The sequence below is a fragment of the Hibiscus syriacus genome, unplaced genomic scaffold (assembly GCF_006381635.1).
Source record: "Hibiscus syriacus cultivar Baekdansim isolate YM2019G1 unplaced genomic scaffold, ASM638163v2 tig00110378_pilon, whole genome shotgun sequence".
Lineage (NCBI taxonomy): Eukaryota > Viridiplantae > Streptophyta > Magnoliopsida > Malvales > Malvaceae > Hibiscus > Hibiscus syriacus.
In genome coordinates, this window is record NW_024062712.1 from 343,120 (window position 1) to 366,340 (window position 23,221).

At 32.1% G+C, this 23,221-nt stretch overlaps 1 protein-coding gene across 1 annotated transcript; it reads left to right on the top strand.

The window, feature by feature from the left end:
• The first annotated feature begins 16,802 nt into the window (after positions 1 to 16,802).
• Positions 16,803 to 18,977, top strand: LOC120121704 (uncharacterized protein At3g27210-like). The gene is made up of 3 exons (XM_039141016.1): positions 16,803 to 17,031; positions 17,944 to 18,024; positions 18,326 to 18,977. Exons 1-3 carry the CDS (start codon positions 16,899 to 16,901, stop codon positions 18,790 to 18,792), a joined length of 681 nt encoding a protein of 226 aa, XP_038996947.1. The 5' UTR covers positions 16,803 to 16,898; the 3' UTR covers positions 18,793 to 18,977.
• The last annotated feature ends 4,244 nt before the right edge of the window (positions 18,978 to 23,221 follow it).

The window sequence follows — 23,221 nt, forward strand, 5'->3', positions numbered from 1 at the left end:
TCCTATGGAGTTCAATATATTAAACATGACCGATTTGAGCTCGAAGTAGGCTGCCTGAATCTCTGGTGCCACAATTCCAGGATTTAAATCGTCTAAAATCGGGTTTAAGTGATCACGAATGGCATAAGGTCTGGGTGTATTCCCAGCAAATGGATTTGCCTCGGCATTCTGATCCTCCTCATGACCAATGCTTGGATTTCCGATTTGGTACATATTTGCACGTTGAGCACGTCTTCTTCTCCTAAAGGGCCTCTCAATCTCAGGTTTAACTGGTTCTAATGGCTCGTCAGGGTTACTTCTAGTCATACACCACGAAATCATAAAGAAAATAAGAAAAAATAAAGGGTAAAACTATATAAAAGAAATATAAACAAGTAAAATAAAAATGCTATGACAAAACAATTTAACTTCCAGTTGCCAATTCCCCGGCAACGACGCCAAAAACTTGTCCGCTATTTGTTAGTACTATAAATGGATGTAGATATATGTGCAAGTATACACAATCGAACAAGTAATACAGTGATAAGTTGAGTATCGTCTCCACAGGGAATTGGGGGAAATCAAATAGGTTTGTCAAGGCACTTTACTTTATCACCTAGGTAAAGTTAGTGATGGTATGTACAAATGAGAATGTTGTGGCAAAATGGAATGAATGATGTGAAAATGGAATGGTGGTAGTGTGGTCGCAATTGAATGTGTCGTGGCAAGTTGGATAAAATGTCATGGCAAATTCAATTGTGATAAGTGCAAACAAATGGAAATGTCAAGGCAAAATAAAATATAAATATACGATTTGATTAATAAGACTTTAGCTTTCTCATATGACAAGCTACTATGGAAGTGAGTGATAGGAGTCACTGGGAAAATCTAAGTCTATTTCTCCTAATGATATTTCTTCTATGCCTAGCCTGCTCGACAGAGTCTATTAAAGTGCCCTATGCTATCTCTAGTAAGGGACTCAATAGATTAAATATGCCCTGGCATAACCGATTGGCGTAAACCCCTGCAGTGATCCTATTGGTCCAGATAATAGGATATGTCTCGGCAATACATTTTTGTGAATGCATTAACATCTAACCTATCGTTTTTTGCACAACTCCTTTTAGTCGAATGAAATCCTAACCTTATCTTTAAGGTAGATTAGGTCTAGTTACTACCTAGAACCCCTTATTTATATAGTTCCTCCCTAGTTTCTCTCAAACACTAAGGATAATTTGCCAAGGCATTCTCTCGAACCCTCAAGATCTCCTAAGGAAATGCTACTCTCGTAGCTCATACAACCTTAAGGCATTAAGTTTCATAAACAAAACAGATTGAAGCATAGAAAGACAACCATTCATTGAAATAAAAACTTAAACATCCAAGCGAACTCCCACTAAATAGGATTAGTTCATGGTGGGGATCGAAATAAACAAGCACAAAGCAAGTTTCATTCGTTCCTTACAACCCAATAACAAAATATGAAAGCAAAGAACTAAGGGGAGGAGAAAAATCCTTCAACGTGCACTGCCAAATGCTTTCCTCGGTCACCAAGAACTGCTCCCAACGATCTAGCTCCTCTCGGATGCTTAGAACGCCACTCCCTTAGGCTTGTCAAGGAGAAATGCCACGGCAAGTAGGATTAACTGAGAAAAGTAAGACTTTCTCTCTCTAACTTTTAAGCTCAAATTGGCATGGGATCAAAAGTCCTTCTCATTGTGGCTTCATCCTCTATATATAAGGGGAGAAAAAACCTTTGGAATTGGTGTTGAAATTCCTAGGATACCCCCAACTTTGCTTGATTCTCGTGAGGATTGGGCAGTGGTCCAGCATAGGCATCTGGAAATGGCCCATACTAGGTGGTTGGCTGAGCAGCTGACATCTGCAGCATGGGCAGCATGGTGTGCATGGGAAGCATGGCCTGTGCAGTGCTAATCCAGGTGGATTTCTCGTTTGTTCTTTCTTTTGAGGATAAAGAGTAACCTTACAAATTCCCTAGTTTTTCCGGGCTAAACTAGAACCTTTCCCTAGCTTTTACACGGGAATCTGTTCCCCTGGGGGGAAAATCTGTACCCCCCTGGACAATCTGATTTTTCTTAAAACCCTTTAAAAAGAAAATATTTTTGGCTCGATTAAGGCTCGAAATACTTTGTAAAATTGTTTTAAAATAGTTTAAGTATAAAACACAATTTTACACTTTAGTAAGGATTAAAATGAACTTTGAAAGACTTGGAGTAATATTTTGATATTCGAATAATTACATCGAATATACTTAGAAAATCTTTTGTAAAATCTTAAAATTCATTTAACTTAATTTGTTATATCGAAACATCAAAATGTTTTCAACAATCTCCCCCTTTTTGATATAACAAAACATTTGAGTAATTTTAAGATTTTGAAATCAAGTTTGAAATTACTCCCCCTTACTTTAACACTTCTCCACTTTAACACCTTCACACTTCTCCCCATTTTTGTTAAATCAAAAAGACTCTAATCTTTGAAGTTCAAAATAACTTTGGAGAGTAAGTAGTAAATTTTACATTTAAAAATCATTTGAAAAATCAAAGCTCCCCCTCAATAAATGTATTCCAAACAAAATAAAGCTTTTAAGATCTTGACACTTAAACAAAATATTGAATTTCTAAAAAGAATAACAAACATGTTTGTAGCACATGAAATTCAATATATCCAAGCCTAAAATACTTTATGCAATACCAATTGTTGAAATTTGATATTAATACCAATTGCTAAAATTAAGTGCATTTGCATAAAGTTTTCCAAAAATGTTATGCAATTTTAAAAATTTGATATCAATTGCTAGAGAGATATCATTTTCATTTAGACCACATGCATAAACATTCAAATTTAGGCCAAAAATTAAAATTTATAAAATCAAAGTATTTTGAAATTTGATATCAATTGTTAGAGAGATATCATTAGCATTTAAAACCAATTTTGACCAAAATTCATTATGATGAACTAAAAATTCTCAAAAATAAATGTTCATCATAATCATCTTTTCAACATACATGAGATTAAACAATGATGCATAATCATTTAAAACCAAAACTCATGCATGCTTAAAATCAAATGAGCAACCAAATAACCTAAATTAAAAGCATTAAGCTTAGAGGTTACCCATTCCTTTTTCATGTGTGGCTAGAGCATCTTGAATATCATCACTCTCATCACCATTGCTCACACACACCTACAAGAGACATTTAAGTAGATTTTGGTATCCAAATTGCTTTGGATCCTTGGACGTTAGTTTCAATGCCCCTTGTTCCTTTCGGAACCCATACTTGCCTAATTTTAAAATGTTTTCCTTTCTTCAAAGGACAAGTATGTTCCAAATGACCATGATAATGACAATGTGAGCATATTGTCATTATTGAACTAAATGAATTATTTAAAATGATTTCTTTTTCTTTTGTTAAGCATTCAAGCTTAACTTTTAAATCAAAATTTTGTAAGCTCTAAATCCTTTTTCAAAATTTCATTTTGGCTTTCAAAATCTATTTTTGTTTTCAAAAGAAAATCGTTTTCAATTTTAAATTTTGAAATTATTTTCTTATATTTGGAGTTCATGGTCTCAAACTCCGAATATAACCTATTAAAAGCATCTTGTAACTCATCAAATGTATATGAATTAAATTCATTTGAGTTAGAAAATACCTCGGACTCTTCATAAGCCATTAGAGACACCATCTTTGTTGGTTCTTCTTTCTTGTTTCAGGACCAAATGCACAAAACAAAATGTGCATGGCCTTGGCATTAAGTTGAGCTTTCTTCCGTTCTTTGTCACTCCGCTTCTTCTCCTTCTTCTTTGGAGAAGAGTAGCCATTCTCGATTATCTCCCATACATCAAGATCATTGGATTGGATGAATACCTTCATTAATTTCTTCCAATGATGATAGTTGACTCCATTGAAGTATGGAGGTTTGTCGGTTGGTAGGGAGTCTTCCATGTGGAACGAGTCGGAGGTGGAAGCCATCTTCTCGGTTGTGTAGGGAATTGGTAGAGCTTCTTCTAGGATCGTCTCAAGGTGGTTAAACCTTCTTAACGAGTTAGGCTCTGATACCAATTGTTAGGATTTTTGGAAGCTCGAAATGATAACCAGAACGATTTGCAAAGAGGGGTCGGAACGGTTTTGTGTTTAGGGAGTAAGGAGATTGAAAGATAGAGAATTGCACAACGATTTATAGTGGTTCGACTTTCTCAATCAAAGTCTACGTCCACTACCTTAGCTCCTCACCAAGGATTTTCCAACAAATTCACTAATTTGTTCTTTCTTTTGAGGATAAAGAGTAACCTTACAAATTCCCTAGTTTTTCCGGGCTAAACTAGAACCTTTCCCTAGATTTTACACGGGATTAGCTAGAACATTTCCCCTTTATAAAAGGATAAAAGATATAAACAAGAAAACCTCTCTAAGGTAGGTGTTTACAACATTGAGCTCACAAGAACAAAATATTTACAAGAGAAAGATGAAATAAGGATTAAAAACTCTTCTCTTGTGTTTGATTGCTTGGATAGTTGTTTTCTTACTTCTTCAAGTGTCCTTAGCTTGTATTTATAGCTTGGAATGTGTTTGAAGTCATATCTAGCCGTTGGGGATGTTTTGGAGCCGTTTGGGAATGATTTTTCTGTAAAAATAAGCTGCCCAGAATGGGGGGAATCGGTACCCCTTCATAGGGAATCGATACCCCTTCATAATATTCAAATATTATGACCGTTGGGCTGATGAACAGTGAGGGAATCGGTACCCTCAAGGGGGGGAATCGGTTCCCTCCGAGTAATCTATTATTTCTCGGAGCCAAACCATGCAGGGGGAATCTGTACCCGGGGAATCGATACCCCTGGGGGAAATCTGTTCACGGGGAATCGATACCCCCTGGGGGGGAATCTGTTCCCCCTGGGGGGGAATTTGTACCCCCTGGACAATCTGATTTTTCTTAAAACCCTTTAAAAAGAAAATATTTTTGGCTCGATTAAGGCTCGAAATACTTTGTAAAATTGTTTTAAAATAGTTTAAGTATAAAACACAATTTTACACTTTAGTAAGGATTAAAATGAACTTTGAAAGACTTGGAGTAATATTTTTGATATTCGAATAATTACATCGAATATACTTAGAAAATCTTTTGTAAAATCTTAAAATTCATTTAACTTAATTTGGTATATCGAAACATCAAAATGTTTTCAAGGATATTTCTATTAAAACCATTTACTTTCTATGATATAAAACATATGGTTTTACAAAACTGATCAGAGCATATCTAATAAAATCTTTTAACTACATGCCAAATAGATTCTATATAACAAAATACATGTTATTCATTTAGGTTCTGATCTGACCTTCGGAAATGAGAAACTAACATGTCTTGCTCCTCTTAGCTTCTCTTCCTGTTTTCCTGAACCTACGTGTGAAACACTCACACGCTAAGTCATAGAATTGGTGAGACATATAAATACATATGTAAATTATCAAATGCATGTACATATCATGTAATACAACGTCATACTTGTATACATACTTTTTCATGTAACAATTACATATACACATTCATGTCATCATTTATATTTTCTCAAACTCTTATATGATTATCCTTTCTATCTCTTATCTCTTGTTCATATGATCTCTTATTTTCATATTCTATATCTTATAACATGTTCTTACATCATCATATGAGTCATTGATATTCATTCATATATATACATGAACATATATTCATGTACATCTCATAACAAATGTCATAATCCATAACACATTCTTTCTTGTAACATATACACACATTCACATATATCATCATATAAAACATGTAACACATTTCTCATTACAACTCACATTTTATTGTTATCTTTTTGGTTAGCTCATGCACACTACTGAGAACTTAAGGTATATGAGTACATAGAGGTTGTGCACTATACTGTCACCACAACTTGTATATTTCCCACTAGGGGTGCATAGAATTTGTCCCGAAGGACCACTTAGATATCCCGAAGGACCACATATAACACATATGTTCCGAATGACCATTATGTCCCGAAGGACCGCGTAGACCCTCGACTCTTGGCATGCCAACTATACTTATAGCTCTCATAACACATGACATGGGCATTATCTTTTACCTCATTACACATTCACATATTTATATCACATACTTCTTTTACATAGCTCTTTATCACATTTCATATGATCACATAGTCACGTAGTTTACTTTCACGTAGCATTTTTCCATGAAATTCACATTATTCATCCTTTTCACACATGGTTACATCACATAGTTCTTTATCCCATTTCATATAGTTCACATATACCTTTTTCTCATATGCTTATAACATATTATTTCTTATCTTTTAACTTATATTACATATGCATGTAATCTTATGACTTATTATCAATATCTCATAGATCACTATCATACAACACATATCTCATAACATGTAATGCAACAAGGCATATTCACCTAGATCACAAACATAGAGAAGCAATTACATCTAAACATATGCATAGACTCGAATTTCTCTTAACATCATATCACTACCTGTTTACATCTGGGTACTCATATTACCTAATATCAGAATTAGACTTCTCGCAATTCATAATTCCTCAACATAACTACACTTCATATCATGTACTCACCTGATCACCAATAACACTACCAAGCTCTTTCTCTTTCTTGTGTATCTTACTCTGACGACCTATCCGAACTTTGCTTTCGATCAATGTCTACACAATCATGTATTAATACTTATCAGTATCCAATTGATATACTATAATCTATCAATTCTTAGACTGGAAGAAATATTTATTCCATTTCCCATCGGAGTGCATCGGTACATTCTATAGTGTATCGATGCATCCCTTAACAGGTGCATCGATGCACTACCCATGCATCGGTACACAATTTACATTCGATGTTTCTATTTTAATGGGTGTATCGATGCACTCCCTATGCATCGATGCACTCATTGCATTCAATGTTTATTTTGTTGAGAGTGCATCGGTACCCATTGAATGTGTATCGATGCACACAACCCAGAAATTACATTTTAGCACGAAAATCACTTCATTCTAACTCAATTATGCCATACTTCAACCCCTTTCATATCCTAAACTCAAACACACATACTTAAGCCCATTTGTACTCATTATCACATCTTAAATCTCCAAATCCTATCCTCTACATAGGCTTCAAGAATCATACTCAAATTTCATCATGTTCTAAATCCAATTTTAACATTTCATATCTCTTAAATAAACTATTGACAAGTCAAATTCTTCATTACAACTTTAAAAACCTCTTTATATCAAAAGTTTATTTCCAAACCCATAATAGAATTTCTCTTCTTATTCTCTTTACTTGATGATTTAAGTTCATATAAGCTTTCCTTAAGCTTATATAACACTCAAATAATCAAAACCCACTTATAAATCCAAGAATTCAACACTAAAATCAAACTTACCTTTTAAACTTGAGCTACGAGAAGGAGAAGAAGAGAGTAAGAAGAAGACTTCCAGAATTCTCCCAAACCCACGTGTTTAACCCTTATTTAAAGGGAAAAAATATCCTTTAAGCATAAAAGACCAAAATACCCCTTTAATTCATCCATTTATGCTATTTAATCCATCCTTAAAATTTCCTTACTTAAGTCCCTGAACTTTTAACTAATTTCTAAATTGAGCACAAAACTTTCAAAATTCTCACTTTAGCTACTAGCCCTGATTTCGGGATATTACACGACTTCAGTAAGAGAGTTCTTCCGGTGTTGTTTGCATAGTATGGTACATGTGATTAGAGGCATGTAATTGTATTTTGTTTTATATACGAGTCTGAAAATCTATTTTATTTCTGAATATTGATAAATCATTTTATGAGTTTACAAGTTTTAAGAAAAGTTTTAAATTTTTCACTATTTTTATAATGGGTCGCTCCGGTGGCCTTAATGTGACAACCCAGATCGGATCAGGTTACCACATCGGTCTGAGGGGTTACAAAAATCAACGAGGATAATTCATGTTATAATAATTGAAAGTAATATGCTCTCAATATCATTATCTTATAGTATATCATTAATGAATCAAAGATTGATTAATATTGTACATATATGATAATGTTTATGAATTTGAGAGGCTTAAACATATTCTTTTTAGTTCACACAACTTTCCTTTGTTCTTAACCAAAGCCATTGGCAACTTTGGTGGGTTCCCTTCTTTGAAATTTGGAATTTCCTGTTAGTTGGACCCCTCCACGTACTTCTACCATTTTGGAATTTTTCTTTAAAGATTGTGTTCAAATTATATTTTAAATTTACTGTACGTAGTAATATTTGTATTCAATAATGAATAAAATTATCCGTCCATGTATAATATGCTTATAATATTATTCAATAATGAATAATATGTGGTGATATGATGTATAATTTATATTAAATAAGGGTGAATTACATCAACAATTATTAAAGTCTGGATAAATTTTTTCATCGTCTAAGTTTAAAAAATACGATTCACTCACAAATATTATTAATTTATAGGATAAACTACATTTGTAGTACCTAAATTATCAATTTTGATTTGTTTTAGTATCTAAACTTCAAAAAAAATTAAAATCATACCTAACATTTAGTTTTTTCATTTTTGTACCTCGCCAATAAAAAATTAACATGTTTAGTACATAATCTATCAATTTTGATTCGTTTTAATATCTAAACTTTCAACTTTTTCAAAATTTATTGTTAAAATTTGAGCGAAGTACTAAAATGAAACAAAAACCAAAATTTTTAATGTTGCGGTACTAAAATGAAACAAAAACTAAACTTTAGTTATGATTTTAAGAAAATAAAAGTTTAAGTATTAAAAAAGTTTTTAACGTTGCGGTACTAAAATAAAATAAAAACTAAATTTTAGTTATAATTTATAACAAAACGTCTCTCTTGAGTAACAATAGTTTAACATTGTACGCTGGGCAGCTACGTGCCATTTTATTTAATAAATTAACACTTTCAATAAAATGATAATATGTATTATTTATTTTTAATCGATGAAAATGTTAAAAAATATATAAAATTCAAATCATGAGACTTAAATCTGAAATCCTTCAAACGAGATCTAATGACCAACCAATATATCAACATAAGGACTTTGTAACATTGTTAACAAAAATAATATTTAAGTTAATTTGTGATTAAGATTAATTATAAACATATTTTAATTATAATATAAATTATAAAAATATATTTATAGCATCAATTATAATTTCAATTAAAATATATTGATTTTATAAAGAGATATTTACCATTTATGTCATAAAAATTATAAAATAAACTAATGAAAAGAAGAGCATTAGGTACTTTAATTTGATATTTTCAGTCATTATATATTTTAAAGTTTAAAATTTAGATATTGATCAAAATACTAATCGTAAAATTATATTAAGTAAATTATGCTATTACTCTCTAAAGTGTAACACTCTAATTTTTAGTTAAATTACGATTTTAGTATCTAAACTATCAGTTTTAATCTATTTTAGCACTTAAACTTTTAATTTTTTAACAAAAATATACCTAAAGTTTAGTTTTTATTTCATTTTTGTACATGTCATTAAAACTTTAGTTTTTGTTTCATTTTAGTACTCTCGTTCAAAATTTAACGTTAATTTTGAAAAAAAAATAAAGCTTAGGTACTAAATTAATGGACCAAAACTGACAGCTAAATGCATTAATTTTTTAACAGCGTTGTACTAAAATGAAATGAAAACTAAATGTTAGGTATGATTTTGAAGAAAAAAAAAGTTTATGTACTAAAATAAACCAAAACTGTTAGTTTAGGTATTAAATGTATAATTTACCCTTGATAATAAAATATTATATGTTCATATTGTTTCTTAATCATTAATAACGCAAACACACCTTATAGAAACAATTGTTTAAACTTATAAAAATAATATTTTTTAAACTATTAAGGTAACTAGATGAGTTAACACACCCCAAAATTTAAATACTATATGATCAAAGTTGAATTTAATTTATTACATTGATCATTAAAACACTCACTCAAAATAATTAATATAATAAATTTTATAATCAAATAAATTATATTAAATTATAAATTTAATGAGTATCTTTAAAATTAATTATTTTAAATATTTATAATTTAATTATATTGTATTTATTTATTTGAGTAAAAATTAATTTTAAAAATCTAAGATATAAAAATTAAAATTGAAACAAATTAAAACACATGAATTAATTCTAGCTTTATATATATATATATATATATATTTGTTCAAAGATTTTAATTATTTAATCGAACTCAAAATCTCAATAAATCATAATAATTTTTTTATAATTAAGATAATTTGGTTTGTGTTCAATATATTATTTTTAAAATTTATTAATGGATAATATTTGTATTTAATTTCACCACTATATATACAAGTGGAGATCAAACCATCAAAGGGACAGATAATCCAAAAGTCATAATTAGTAGGTAAATTACAAAAGTAGGTAAGATCGTCCAGAAAGATTGAATTTAGGATAATTACAGGTTACGACTTAAAAATCGAATTATTCATCATTTTCTATATTTAAAGTTGCACTTTATTTTTACCGACATACCTTTTTCTCACGCAAACGTGCATAAAATATGATTTTTACCTCTCTTTCCTTTTTCTTTATCAAGTAAAACAGACGAAGACAAATAACGTCTTTTTTTAAAAAATCTGCTATTTAAAAAAATTAATATTAATTAATCAGTAATTTTAAGATTTATTAAAAAGTAGCTCGTAATGTAACACCCTAATTTAGGGGTTAAATTTAAGAAATTTTAAAGTGATGAATTTAATTTGATATTTTGGAAGAAATTGAGGATTAAATTGTAAAATCATAAAGTTGACAGACCATTTTAAGAAGTGTAGGAAGTTTAGTGACTAAACTCATGATTTATCCATTTTTATTATGAGTTGAATTATAAACCCCATTTCCCGTATGTTTCAGCAAAAAATTCCTAGTTTTCTCCTCCCTTCAACCCTCCTTCTAACTCCGATATACTCGCCGTCCAACCTCCGATCGACGAACCAAAACCACCATCATGTTCGTTATCGACTGAGGAACAAAACCCCTCAAAATTTTCATCGTTAATTTCAGTCAGAAGTATCGTCGATAATAACTCGATTTTAGTTGATTTTTCGTCGATTCACGACGATTCGGTCATCCGTTTACGACACCTCCCGCACCATCGTTTTTCATTGCATCATTTCGAGTCCACCGGTGTTCTTCGTTTCTCTGTTGTCGTCGGCGCGTGGAGAGGTGAGACTGTCAAAGTTTCTAACGTTTCGGAATCGAGCTCTCCGCCATTCAAAATTGTGAACCGAGCTTTGTAAGTGCCTCAAAATAGCTTAAAATAATGTTTAGGAATTTTTCTGGGAATTTTCCGATACTGGGTTACTGTTCACGCACCACACGCGCCACCCCGAGAGTGGGCATCTTTTGGTTGTAATTAATTTCTGTTTGGGTGCTATTTGTATAAAATTCGGGTGTTAGTTTGATAAATATTTATGGCTAATTTAGTAATTAATTTCTGTTTGTGTGATATTTGTGTAAAATGGTCGATTGTTGACTGTTGACCACAGTTGATCAGAACTTTGACCGGCTTTGACCGGACATTAAACAATCTTTGACTTTGACCGAGTATACCTATTTTGACGTTTTTCGACGTTCCAAGTCTGATTCCGCAGTTCGTTTTTTGAAATTTGGACCCAAAGACCTCGAAATTGCCAGTCAAACCCGTTGACTTTGATTTTGAGCAAAAATTCCAAATTTTCGAAAAGTCATATTTTATGCTTTCGACGTCTTGAATCCGAATCCGAAGTCCGTTTCGCCAAATTCAAACCCGATAAGCTTTTTTTGACTAATTTATCACCCGATTCGATCCGTTTATCGAAATTAAGCTCATTTTTGATGTAATTTCTGTTGATATGCATATGAGGAAATATTGGAAGATGATTTTAAGATCGAGGGCGTTCGAATGGAATTTTTATGGTCGATCAGTATGTCACGGAAATCGAAGTAATACTTTACTACCTCTTTATGTTTTATGGAACATGTGAATATTGGTAAATGCATGAATAAGATAATATTGGTCTCATATGTTTAGTTAATTAATCTCTACACTCAATCCGGATACGATAACAAATTCGGTAACTGATTATGGTTCAGATGACTTTTAAAAGAAATTGATGGATTGTTAGAATTAAAATTACAAGTTCTGTGTTTAGTGATAAATGAATCATCTTGGATATGTAACATATAAATTATTTCATCAAATGTACTTGGATGGGAAATTATGATAATATTCAGGTAGGGTAAAATTACGGAAATACTCTTATGTTGTAAGATGACAAGAATTGTTCCTGGAAGTTGATTAATAACTCTGAAAGGATATATTGATTTGATAAAACTACATATGTGCATAAGAAATGTTAGTTTGCTTAGAAAATTTGGATAACTGGTTTTTAACCCAATAGGGTTTATGCAAGATACTAGAAGTTTGTTAAGGAATCATTTCAAGATCAAAGAATGTTCGGGAAATCAATTAACCATTGGATCTCTAAAGTATAATGATTTTCTTTAAGAGTTAATACCGAAATTATCTGGTTAAGAAATTACGAAAATGCCATTGAGAAGTAAAAATAGTCCAAGTTGACTCTGAATGAGGAAGTATCATGAGAATTTATTTTTAAACCGATCAATTACTGATTTGATTGTTGAGATCCTATTTTTGTATGGAAAATTCCTGATAATGCGTTAGTAACATCTGAGAAGTCATTTAACCTGGAAATCTCTGACTTGAGTAAGTACATTAAGAATAATAATTTATCGATGGTGATATTTTGTCGGAATAGTTCGAAGGAACTGCAGTAAGTGATAAGATTAAATTAAATAATAAGATCGAACGGAAGGAATGATTGAAATACATTGGATATGTAAAATGGCCAAAATACACCTAGAATGGAAATGACTCAAGAATGTCACCAAGCTTAGGAATGAATGGATATACTCAAGCTCTGAAATGAATAGAAAAACGGAGAGCACCAAAATGACCAAAATTCCTTTATTGACTAGACTAAGTAAATGTTTTGGATTAAATAAGAAATCCAAATAAACATAGGTGTTGTACTACCCCTAAAAGTTATGGAACATAACTTAAGTGAGTTGATCAACCCTAATGCTATGTATATATATGAATGGCATAGATATCACTTGAATGTGTGTTCGTCTTCTCAAGTATGGATAGATGATAATTCTGGAAGTAATTTGCTCAGATCAACTCTAGAACGCATTCGGTACTAAGAAGTGGATATTCGTGAGACAAATCAACAACGAATACCAGAATGACTCTAGTATATGACTAAATTGAACTGAAAGGAAATACAATATGTATATGAAATTTAGAAACGTCTAAATTAATTTGGAAAATTCTGAAGTATCCGAGATAGATTTGATTGCTAAACGAACTAAGTAATCTCAAAGGCTGAGGATTAAATAGGTGATTGGATGAGTCTGGAAACACTGTTGAACTTACATGATGAATTGTCTTTATGGGTTATGAACCATGAATCAAGTACGTCCGTATTTCCTGATATCGTTTATGGGATGATTTTAAAATACGAGTTTAAAAAGCTCCACTACAATATGGTTTATGGGATTTTACTGAACTATCATTTGATTAGTGTACCGATTATGATTTTATCGTACTGATGGAACACACTAGACATCCTATTTGACCTCATGAAAACGTGTTAGTATGAAAGGTTTCTTATGAACTGAGATTCATGGCTTCTACTCGATGAACTACTAATGGGACCCCAAATTATTCCGCAATTGGTATACGTTTGATTCAATAAGGAAATTATGGCTACCCATTTATTTGCATGTCATGTAGCATCATCTGGTAGTTCTGTATTACTGAGCTTTCCGAAGCTCACTCTATTACACACCATTGCAGGTTAAAAGAATTGTACCAGTGCATCTATCGAATTCAATAAGGGAGCTCTTTCGGCATTGTTTTCAGAGTATGATACATGTGATTAGGGGGCATGCATATTGTATTTTGTTTTATATATATGAGTCTGAAAATCTGGTTTATTTCGAATACTAATAACTTTTATTTTGTATTCATAAATAATTTTATGAGTTTACATGTTTTGATAAAAAGTTTTAAATTTTCCGCTATTTTACGGTGGGTCGCTCCGGTGGCCCTAATGTGACACTTCAGATCGGATCGGGCTATCCCCATCGGTCTGAGGGGGTTACACATAATTAAAGTTTAATATAACCAACTAAATTTAATTTAATAATTTAATATAATATAATATATAATAATATTTTTAATCTATGAAAAAAACTGCTTATTTCAATTCTTAGAGATTACTTGAAAAATCAATAAAAAAAATTCAATTTTTTGAGTTTTAAATATTTAATTTTGCATTCAATTGTCTTTTTATTATTTAAGATAATCACAAGATAAAATCTTTTATAAAAATCTCAACCTTTTAATATTGAAATTTTATACCCCTAGCATTTATAATATTTAAACCTAGATCATTAAAGATTAATAACAATTCCTTTTCTATAAAAATAATTTACTGTATTCAATTGTTTTGATATTAAATTAAGTTACACTCAACGGTTATCCAGATTGTTGTTGATCCCGCTGAATTACATGTGTTTTTAAGGTACAAGCAGGTAAGAGATAATGGGGATTAATTGTTTTATGGCCACTCGTTAGATCACTAAGCAACACTCAATTCCAGCTTTAAGTTTCAACAAAAATCCCTTTAATTATTGAGTAAGCCTCGTGAGTTTTGCATCTGTGAATGGGAGCCACATTTGCAATAAACTAACAATTTTATATAACCTTGTCTCGAAAAATTATATTAGATTTTTTTTTATCAAAACTAACAAATTTAAAATTATATTATATTTTTTTTATTGAAACTAACAAATTTGCAAGTATATTTTATATTTTATTGAAACTAACAATTTTGCAACAAAAATCGTTAGATTTGCAATAAACTAGCGAATCTAATATAACCAAGAAATTTAATTGTCTTACTTGCATGATTTTTTAAGGCTTAAATATAAAAGATGCCTAATGTATGCCCAATGTATGCCCGTTTTTTCAGTTTAGTACATAATATTTTTTTTGTTTCAGTTTGGTGCCTAGCGTTTCATTCTGTTATTCAGAATGGGTCACGTCAAGACGGACGGTTAGTTTTCTATGTTAAGTGACAGTGTCACAATCTGATAATTTTAAAAAATTTATTTAAAATTAAAAATTCATTTCAACCCTAAACTATTTGACCGCCCCTCTTCCAAGCTCGTCCGCTCGGTGATGGTGACTTACCAAACCGGTTGGGTTTTGGTCGGACATGACCGACAAGCTCAGCTTCGGTGGCGGTGAGGCGGAAAGGCGGTTGTTTCGGCCGGAAATCATAAAAATCAAACGGTGATGGGGGCTTTTGGTCGTACTTTCAAACGCAACTCCACCAAGAACGACTGGAGGCAAGTGGATGACTGGGCTATGACCGGTCCGGGACGACGTTTCCACTAGGCTAGGCAGTGATGACTCCCGACAAGTAGTGGTCGAGGTTGGAGGTGGGCTACCAAATGGTTTCCTTGCGATTAAGTTCGACGATGACCGATTTTGGGTGATCTGAGGGTTGGGTTGAGGTCGTCGGTTGCTGCTGTGTTCGGTGGGAGCGGCGATGTACACCACCACCAATTGAAGAAGGGTGGTTTGTTGATGGGGTTAAAGGCTAAAGGGTTAAATGAAGGTTTTCAAAATTTTGTGGTTATTTAAAAAAATTATGTTTTCTTTTTTAAAAAAATATATAATTTTATTTTTTAATTTTAAATAAAATTTTCAAAATTACCATATTGTGACACATGTCATTTAACGGAGAAAACTAAGGGTCTGTCACGGCGTGACCCATTTTGAGTAACGAAATGAAATGTTAGGCACCAAATTGAAACGAAAAAATGTTAGGCACTAAACTGAAAAAACGAGCATACGTTGGGCACCTTTTATACATTTAAGCCATTTTTTAAATATATGTAGGGTAAAAGTAAACAAATGGTCCCTCGACTGTAAGGAGCTACTTTGTTAAGTCCATCGACTATTAAAAGTTACAAAATAGTTACTCAAGTATACAAATATTTCAAATTCCTCATTTTTTATTAAAAAATTGACAGTCTTCTAATATGGACATAAATATGTTGATTGATATATGATAAAATTTGATTCTAGAATCATTTGAGCTATATTTTATGGATCGATTCTTTGTTTATATTATGTCGTTAAATCAATGCTTGAAATATTATAATGTTGATTCAATGCTTGAAAGCAACAAAAGTTCCAATAAACATTATTAAAATATAATTTTATCATATTTCGATCAATAATCTTACATCTAGATCAAACGATCATTAATTTTTAACAGAAAATGATGAATTTGAAATATATGAATAGTTGAGTGATCATTTTATAATTTTTAATGATTGGAAACTCAAAAAATAGCTTCTTGAAATCGAGAGACTATTTTATAACTTCTAATAGTTGGAGGACTTAATAAAATAATAATTTATAATCGGGGGACCAATTATATAATTTATCCAGAGAAACTATTTTCATGCATTGCTTTGCTTATGGTTATTGTTAAGGAAACGGGCCCCCCGGGGGGGGGGGATTGTTTCGCATAACGCCAATAAAACGCTCTATTCTCTTATTTATGCCTTTGGATGCTGCAGTCCCTCTCTCTGTTTTTCTCCGTAGCTGATGTTGAGGTTCTAAAGAGTTGGAGATATCCCAAAAGAAAAAAAAAAACTAAAGGTGAAAAGAGAGAGAGAGAGAGAAATGGGTTCTTGTGCATCGCTGCATAAGAGCTCTCAAGAGTCAGTCATGAAAGTTGGACTCTCTTTTGGGTCTAAAACAGACAATCTCATCATCCCACCTTCATCTGCTAAGGACAAACCCCATGCTGCCAATGGTGATTCCACTCCCAAATCCCAATCTTTCTTTACTTTCTAAAATTTATGTAGATTGATTTCCTGATAGTTTTATACTTTTATATAAAACCATTGTTGAAGCTAGTTTCCTTTTTCCTTTAAAAAAAAAAGTTGAAGCTAGTTTCCTTGGTTTTGAGGCAAAGGGAATCTTTTTTGTTTTATGTTTTCCAATCTTCAATGGCGTTTCTCTCTATTTCTATTTGTAGAGGATGCTTTGCTTTGACGATATGAGATGTTAACTTGATGCAAAGTTTTTGTTTCCTATCAGTATATTGATCTTACTTTCAAGTGACATACTTCTGTCCGCGAACTGTTTTTGTATCAATGTCTGCCATAGATGTATCAATGTCTGCCATAGTACTTTCAAGTTTTTGTATCAATGTCTGCCATAGATGTATGCCTAATTCAATACAGTTTCGGTTTATGTTGTTGTGGTCCCTTGCTATATGTCCAATTCAATACAGTTGGCTTGTGTATCACAGGACTACTGATATTGATGTTAATGCCAGTAAAATATCATATAGATGACATTCTTCTGTCCGCGAACTGTTTTTCTGCAAGTGTGGTTGTCTCTTATATCATGTACCATTGCTATCGATTTTGATCATCTTGACAGTGGGAATGTGAAGTTCATTTATGTAGAAATGAACTGCTGGTATGTTTTTAATATCAAATTGAGGTCCTTTGGAGGACTTGGATTCTATGGTTCTTGAATTTTTTGCTTTTTTTCTTGTCTGCTTTCCCTAGATGTTGAATCTCTTCTTTTTCAAGATTGGAATTCAATGTCTATGATTGGAGGTAGTGGTACTCTACATCATGTGGATGCAGTTCTATCTAATTTCTAGATTTATTCTATGAAGTCAATGCTTAATATTGATTTTTCGTTTTTGCAGGTAGAAAAGATGAAACTTTTTTTGACTTCCGAGCATACCTGGATTCGGATTGTGATGACGATTTCTTCAGTGTCAATGGTGGTAATGATGTTAGAAATATTTGAATTAATTTGTAAAGCAAGCGCATATAATTTCCATTATCTGTTCATTTCTTTTCTTCTGTTTCCTACTGCCCTCTTATTTTTAGGCATATGCAACACTTGTTCCTTGGGTGTTTAATGAGTAAAACATCGACATCTCTGTTTACTAATGCTGGAATATCATTGTGCTATCTCCATTGCCATTTTCTGTTTTCTTTTTTTGGATTTCAGAAATTGGTTTCTAGTTAACATGTTTTTCTGATCTTTATTGTCTGATCCAAATGTTGTACATCTGTGAGCAGATTTCACTCCATCTCGTGGTAACACCCCTGTTCATCATAATAGCTTCTCTGCCGGGGCACCAAGAATTTACAAGGCCACTGAAGAAGGATCTTCCGGTTCAGCTTCGGAAATATCCCTAGGAAAGAAAAAGAAGCTGGTCGATCTATTCCGTGACAACACTAAAGAAGATCACGATGTCAACGAGCTGAATACCTTGATCAACCAGGACACTGCCAATGGAAAGCTAAAAGTCAAACCAACAATCCAAGACGTACTACCTCCGAAATCTGCCGATGGCACTCCTCGTATCTCTCGAGCTAACTCCCGGTGCAGTAGTGAAAGGACTGCGTATGGAGATAACCTTATGCTTAAGGAGAAACCTCTTAGGTCTACGCAACGTTGCCTTCCTAGCTTGGTTTCGTGCGGTAGCTTTAATGAGAGGAAGAAGAAAATGAACCCTGCAATGGACGTAAATTATAATCCTTAGTTCCCATCGATATCCCGGCACTTAGGTTGAAGAAGCCTGGAACTCGAGTCCCAGAGATCGTGCTCGCAAGGTAAAAGTTTTGTTGGATATAACGAAGTCTCGGGGAACCATAGTTACATATTGGATTTTCAGATTCAAGCAATGTAAAAAGCATTACAGCAAATACATGGCTTATGAAAAGTATTATATATACATATGTTAGTAACTTCTGTTTAAAAATATGAATAGTGGCAGGCTTCCAGCTTCTATGATATTCTGTTTAGAATATTTTTGCTTACAAGAAAAGGCCCCATTGATGAACAGATCACCATCTTAGCTTTGTTTAAACTCCAAGTTTCTATGACTTATTTTACACATATATATCAATCTCAACATAATGTGCTTTAATCAACTCTGTTCACCATTGATACTACTACAACATTCGTTACATTACGTTGCAGTCATTATAAACTCTCTGGTCGATAAGTTTATGGGGTTAAAAAACTTTTAGAATTTTAGGAAGAGATGAACTTATAAAATTTCAGGATGATGAAAATAGATTTTCAATAAAAAATATATGGTAATTTTAAATTTTAAAGGGTGACTATCCTACCTACAAAAACGATGTCATGAAACTCAACAAGGTGGGCACTTGTTACTTCGCTGGTGGAATATTAGGCCATTGCGACCAGGGCATAAAGATGAAGATCACTACAATGGCCGCCAATTCTCCTTCCTTCCATGCCAGCCAGCTTCCACTCATTCTGGGGCTTTTACGGCTCATTCTTTTCACATAGTTCTTATGTTTTCTCCATTATTATTCACTTTTCTGCTTTATTTTCAGTTTTGAAAAGGGAAAAAACTTGGGAACATTTTTATTTACTACAAAGCTTGGGAACATTATGTTGTAAAAGCATATGATTAAGGTATGTGAAATGATCTTTAATTTGTATTTTTTTACAACTATAATTATAATTAGGCTTAAGGTTGTTTGGAAATACTTATGGAAGTGTTTTTGGCCCAAAAAGCCGTTTGAAGCGCAAAAACATTCCCAAACAACTCATTTTTAGCTAAAAATGTAACGTTTGAAACGTAATTATTAACTCAAACCAAGAAATTGAAAAATGATGCTTTTGCCTTAGAAAAACTCATTGGAAGCGTCTTATATTGTCAAATAAAATATCATTTTTTTCTCAAATAAAATAAATTGAAACGTATTACAGAGAAGAAAAGGTTGATCCACATAGACTTAGAAATTTCTAACGTCGAATTGTGTTGGTTATGATCCAGAGAAACTATCGTAAAAAGAAAAATGGTATTTGTTAATAAAAACTAAGTAAAATGAAATAAGTAAAGAAATAACAAAAAGTGAAAATAATAGTTGAAAGCAATCATGATGAAAAAATAGCCTCAAACTTCGTTTTGCCTCAATTCATTTTGAGCATCGAAATAGATTTTACTTCGGGATTCCTGCCGATATGGTCTACAAGGCTCAACTCTTGTAACTTACTTTTCTCTCTGGTAAACCGATATTCCCAAGTTAATCTTTGAAATTTAGTCATTATTTGGACTAAATACGGCTATCGCCGTTAGCACCAAAACAATTTAATGCGCTAGAAAAGCACGACTCGGATTATGTTGTCTCAATGAGAATCGAATTCGATCTCAATTTCCCTTAGTGGACCACCACTAAGTGTGATCATAGGAAGTCAAACTTGTTATCAGTCGATTCTTCCAGCTCCCAACTTTAAATCAAAACAACATTCAAACCAACACCGACTTTTTGAAATAAAAGTGTTAAGTTTTTTTTAAAGGAAATACCAATAGCAAATCCAAGTTTGTAGAAAATCTAGAATGGTATTCGAATATATTAAGTGCTTTTCAATTCTCACAATATGAATTGAGTCATTGCTAAGTCATTGCTAAGTCATTGGCTAAATGAAAAAAATTAGCTAAGCATGATAGAAATCATACTTAGCATTTTTAAAGAAAATAAGTAAAGACTTAAAGTAAAAACAAAGATTAAAGGAAGAAAAACTTTTATAAAAAAATGAAACAAAAACAAATTGAATCCAAGTACTTTTGTAAGCATTATCATAAGGGGTATTTATAGCTTTTAAATAACCTAAATAAAATAAAATAAAATAACTAAGGATAATCCTAAAAACATAATTCCCAAATATTTGTTTTGAATTCAAATGTAAACTTAAATCCTAAGAAATTGTCGCTTGTTCTTCCTTCTAGAGAATGCTAACTGGACCGTCAGAATCTGCCACATCGGACACCATCACGCCTATGAGTCCAACCTTGATTCTAGAAAATAAAAAAAAAAAACTACAAACTTGCTCTTTTAATGTTGTTTCCTGTAAATTAAAAGTCATGCATAAAATCGAATAAAAATAGCTCAAATCAACAACATCAATGAAACAACAATGATTAATTATCAATAAAATATGTACAAAATAAAACAATCATCAAATTCCCCCTCACTTATCTCATGCTTATCCTCAAGCGTGCTTCAATCAAAAAAGTTAAAATCTTCGTTTACCTTTCTTTGTCTCGTCTCATATCATATGAAACCATGCAATCAAGTTCACAATAATCATCCAAATCAAGATATCAATCAATTGGAAAGCACGACTAGGATCAAGTTAAGTACAATCATGACATATATATTCATCCATCAATCTCAATGCAACCTAACTTAACACCTCACAAAGATTGATTCAATTCACTCAATGTGTTTTGGGTGTAAAAACGCTAAAAGTCGGAGCCGAACATGATATTACCATAAGCCTGTAAGAAAATCAAATCTTCACTACTAATTAGAACAAGATGAAATAATCAAAGGGTCTTGAATATGTTGTAACGAGGCTTAGGTAAAGATAGGGAGAAATATAAAAATATGGCTAAAGATCAAGACAAGAGACTCACAAATAATTATATCGAATTTCCACAAAATAAACAAAGTAAGTAAAAGGGATGCAAAATATGAAACAAAACATCAAACAATCCTTTTTTTTCAAACTATTTTTTCTTTTTCTTTTTTCCTTTTTTATTTTTCTCGTGTGGACCATAATCATACATCGACTATCTCGTTCTCTTGCCCTGATAAGCGTATAAAAAAGAGATAAACAAAAAGGTTCGGGTTTTTAAAAATGTGATAAAAACAAAGAAGGGGAATAAGCTCAAACATGATTAACTAAGGGAAATTGATGGGTAGGCAATTTGTTGGGATTTATGATGCTCTATCGATCAACCGAAAAAGTACCAAGGGTGGGTGAATTGGATAAATAAAATTTTGGGAGTATGGAGAGAAAAGATAAAATTTGCAGAAGTATTTAGAGTGGTTCAACTTCTTCAATGAAGTTTACATCCACTAGCTTAGCTCTACACTAAGGATTTCTAACAAATTCACTAATTTGTTCTTTTTTTTTCTAGGCTCAAGAGCAACCTTTTACAACTCCCTAGTTTTCAATGGTTAAACTAGAAACCAACCCTTTTTTTAAAAGGATAAAGAATGTAAACAAGAAACCTCTCAAAGGAAGGTGTTTAAATATTAAGCTCACTAAAAACACCATATTTACAAGTGAAAATGAAGAATAAAGAATGAAAGCTTTTCTCATGATGATCAATGCTTGGATAGGTGTTGTGTCACCTTCTTCAAGTGTCTTGAACTTCATTTTATATGTTGGAATGTGTTTGTAACTGTTTCTAGCCGTTAAAGATGTTTTGGAGCCGTTGGGACTTAATTGTTGAAAAATAAAACTGCCCAGACCAGGGAGTATCAATACTCAAGCTTGGAGTATCGATACTTCACTAATAAAAACCAGTTGTTTTTCAACCGTTGGGCTGGGAGTATCATTATCGAGGTCATGGTATCGATACTTCTATACAAAGTAGTATCGATACTTCTTTGAGTATCGACCAAAAATGCCTATTGGAATCTGAACACATTTAAAACAAATAAGCAATATCGATACTTTCCTTACCTTGGGTATCGTCACTACAAGAACAATATCGATATTGTTCATGTGGTATTGATACTGTAAGAACATGGTATCGATACTATAAGAACATTATCGGTACTTCTTTTCTAGAAAATCATCTATGTGTTCAAATTCAAGTTTTATGGACTTTGAATTATTTTTGAAAACTTTGAATAAATTCAATTTAGTCCAAAAACATTTTTGCCCTTAAAATTGTTATAACAAAATAGGTTTAACAATCTTCCCCTTTTGATATAACAAAACATTTGAAAAATGGTTTTGGCAAAACTTCCCCTTAATAAAACATTTAATGAAAAAGAGTAATATGTTTGAAAGATATTAAAGCTCCCCCTAATTCTTGAAATTGAATCTTTCAAACCTATATTTCTCTCCCTTTTTGTTATATCAAAAATAATTCAAACATTTAAGTTAAAAAATAATAATGAAGAGTAAGTAAAAAG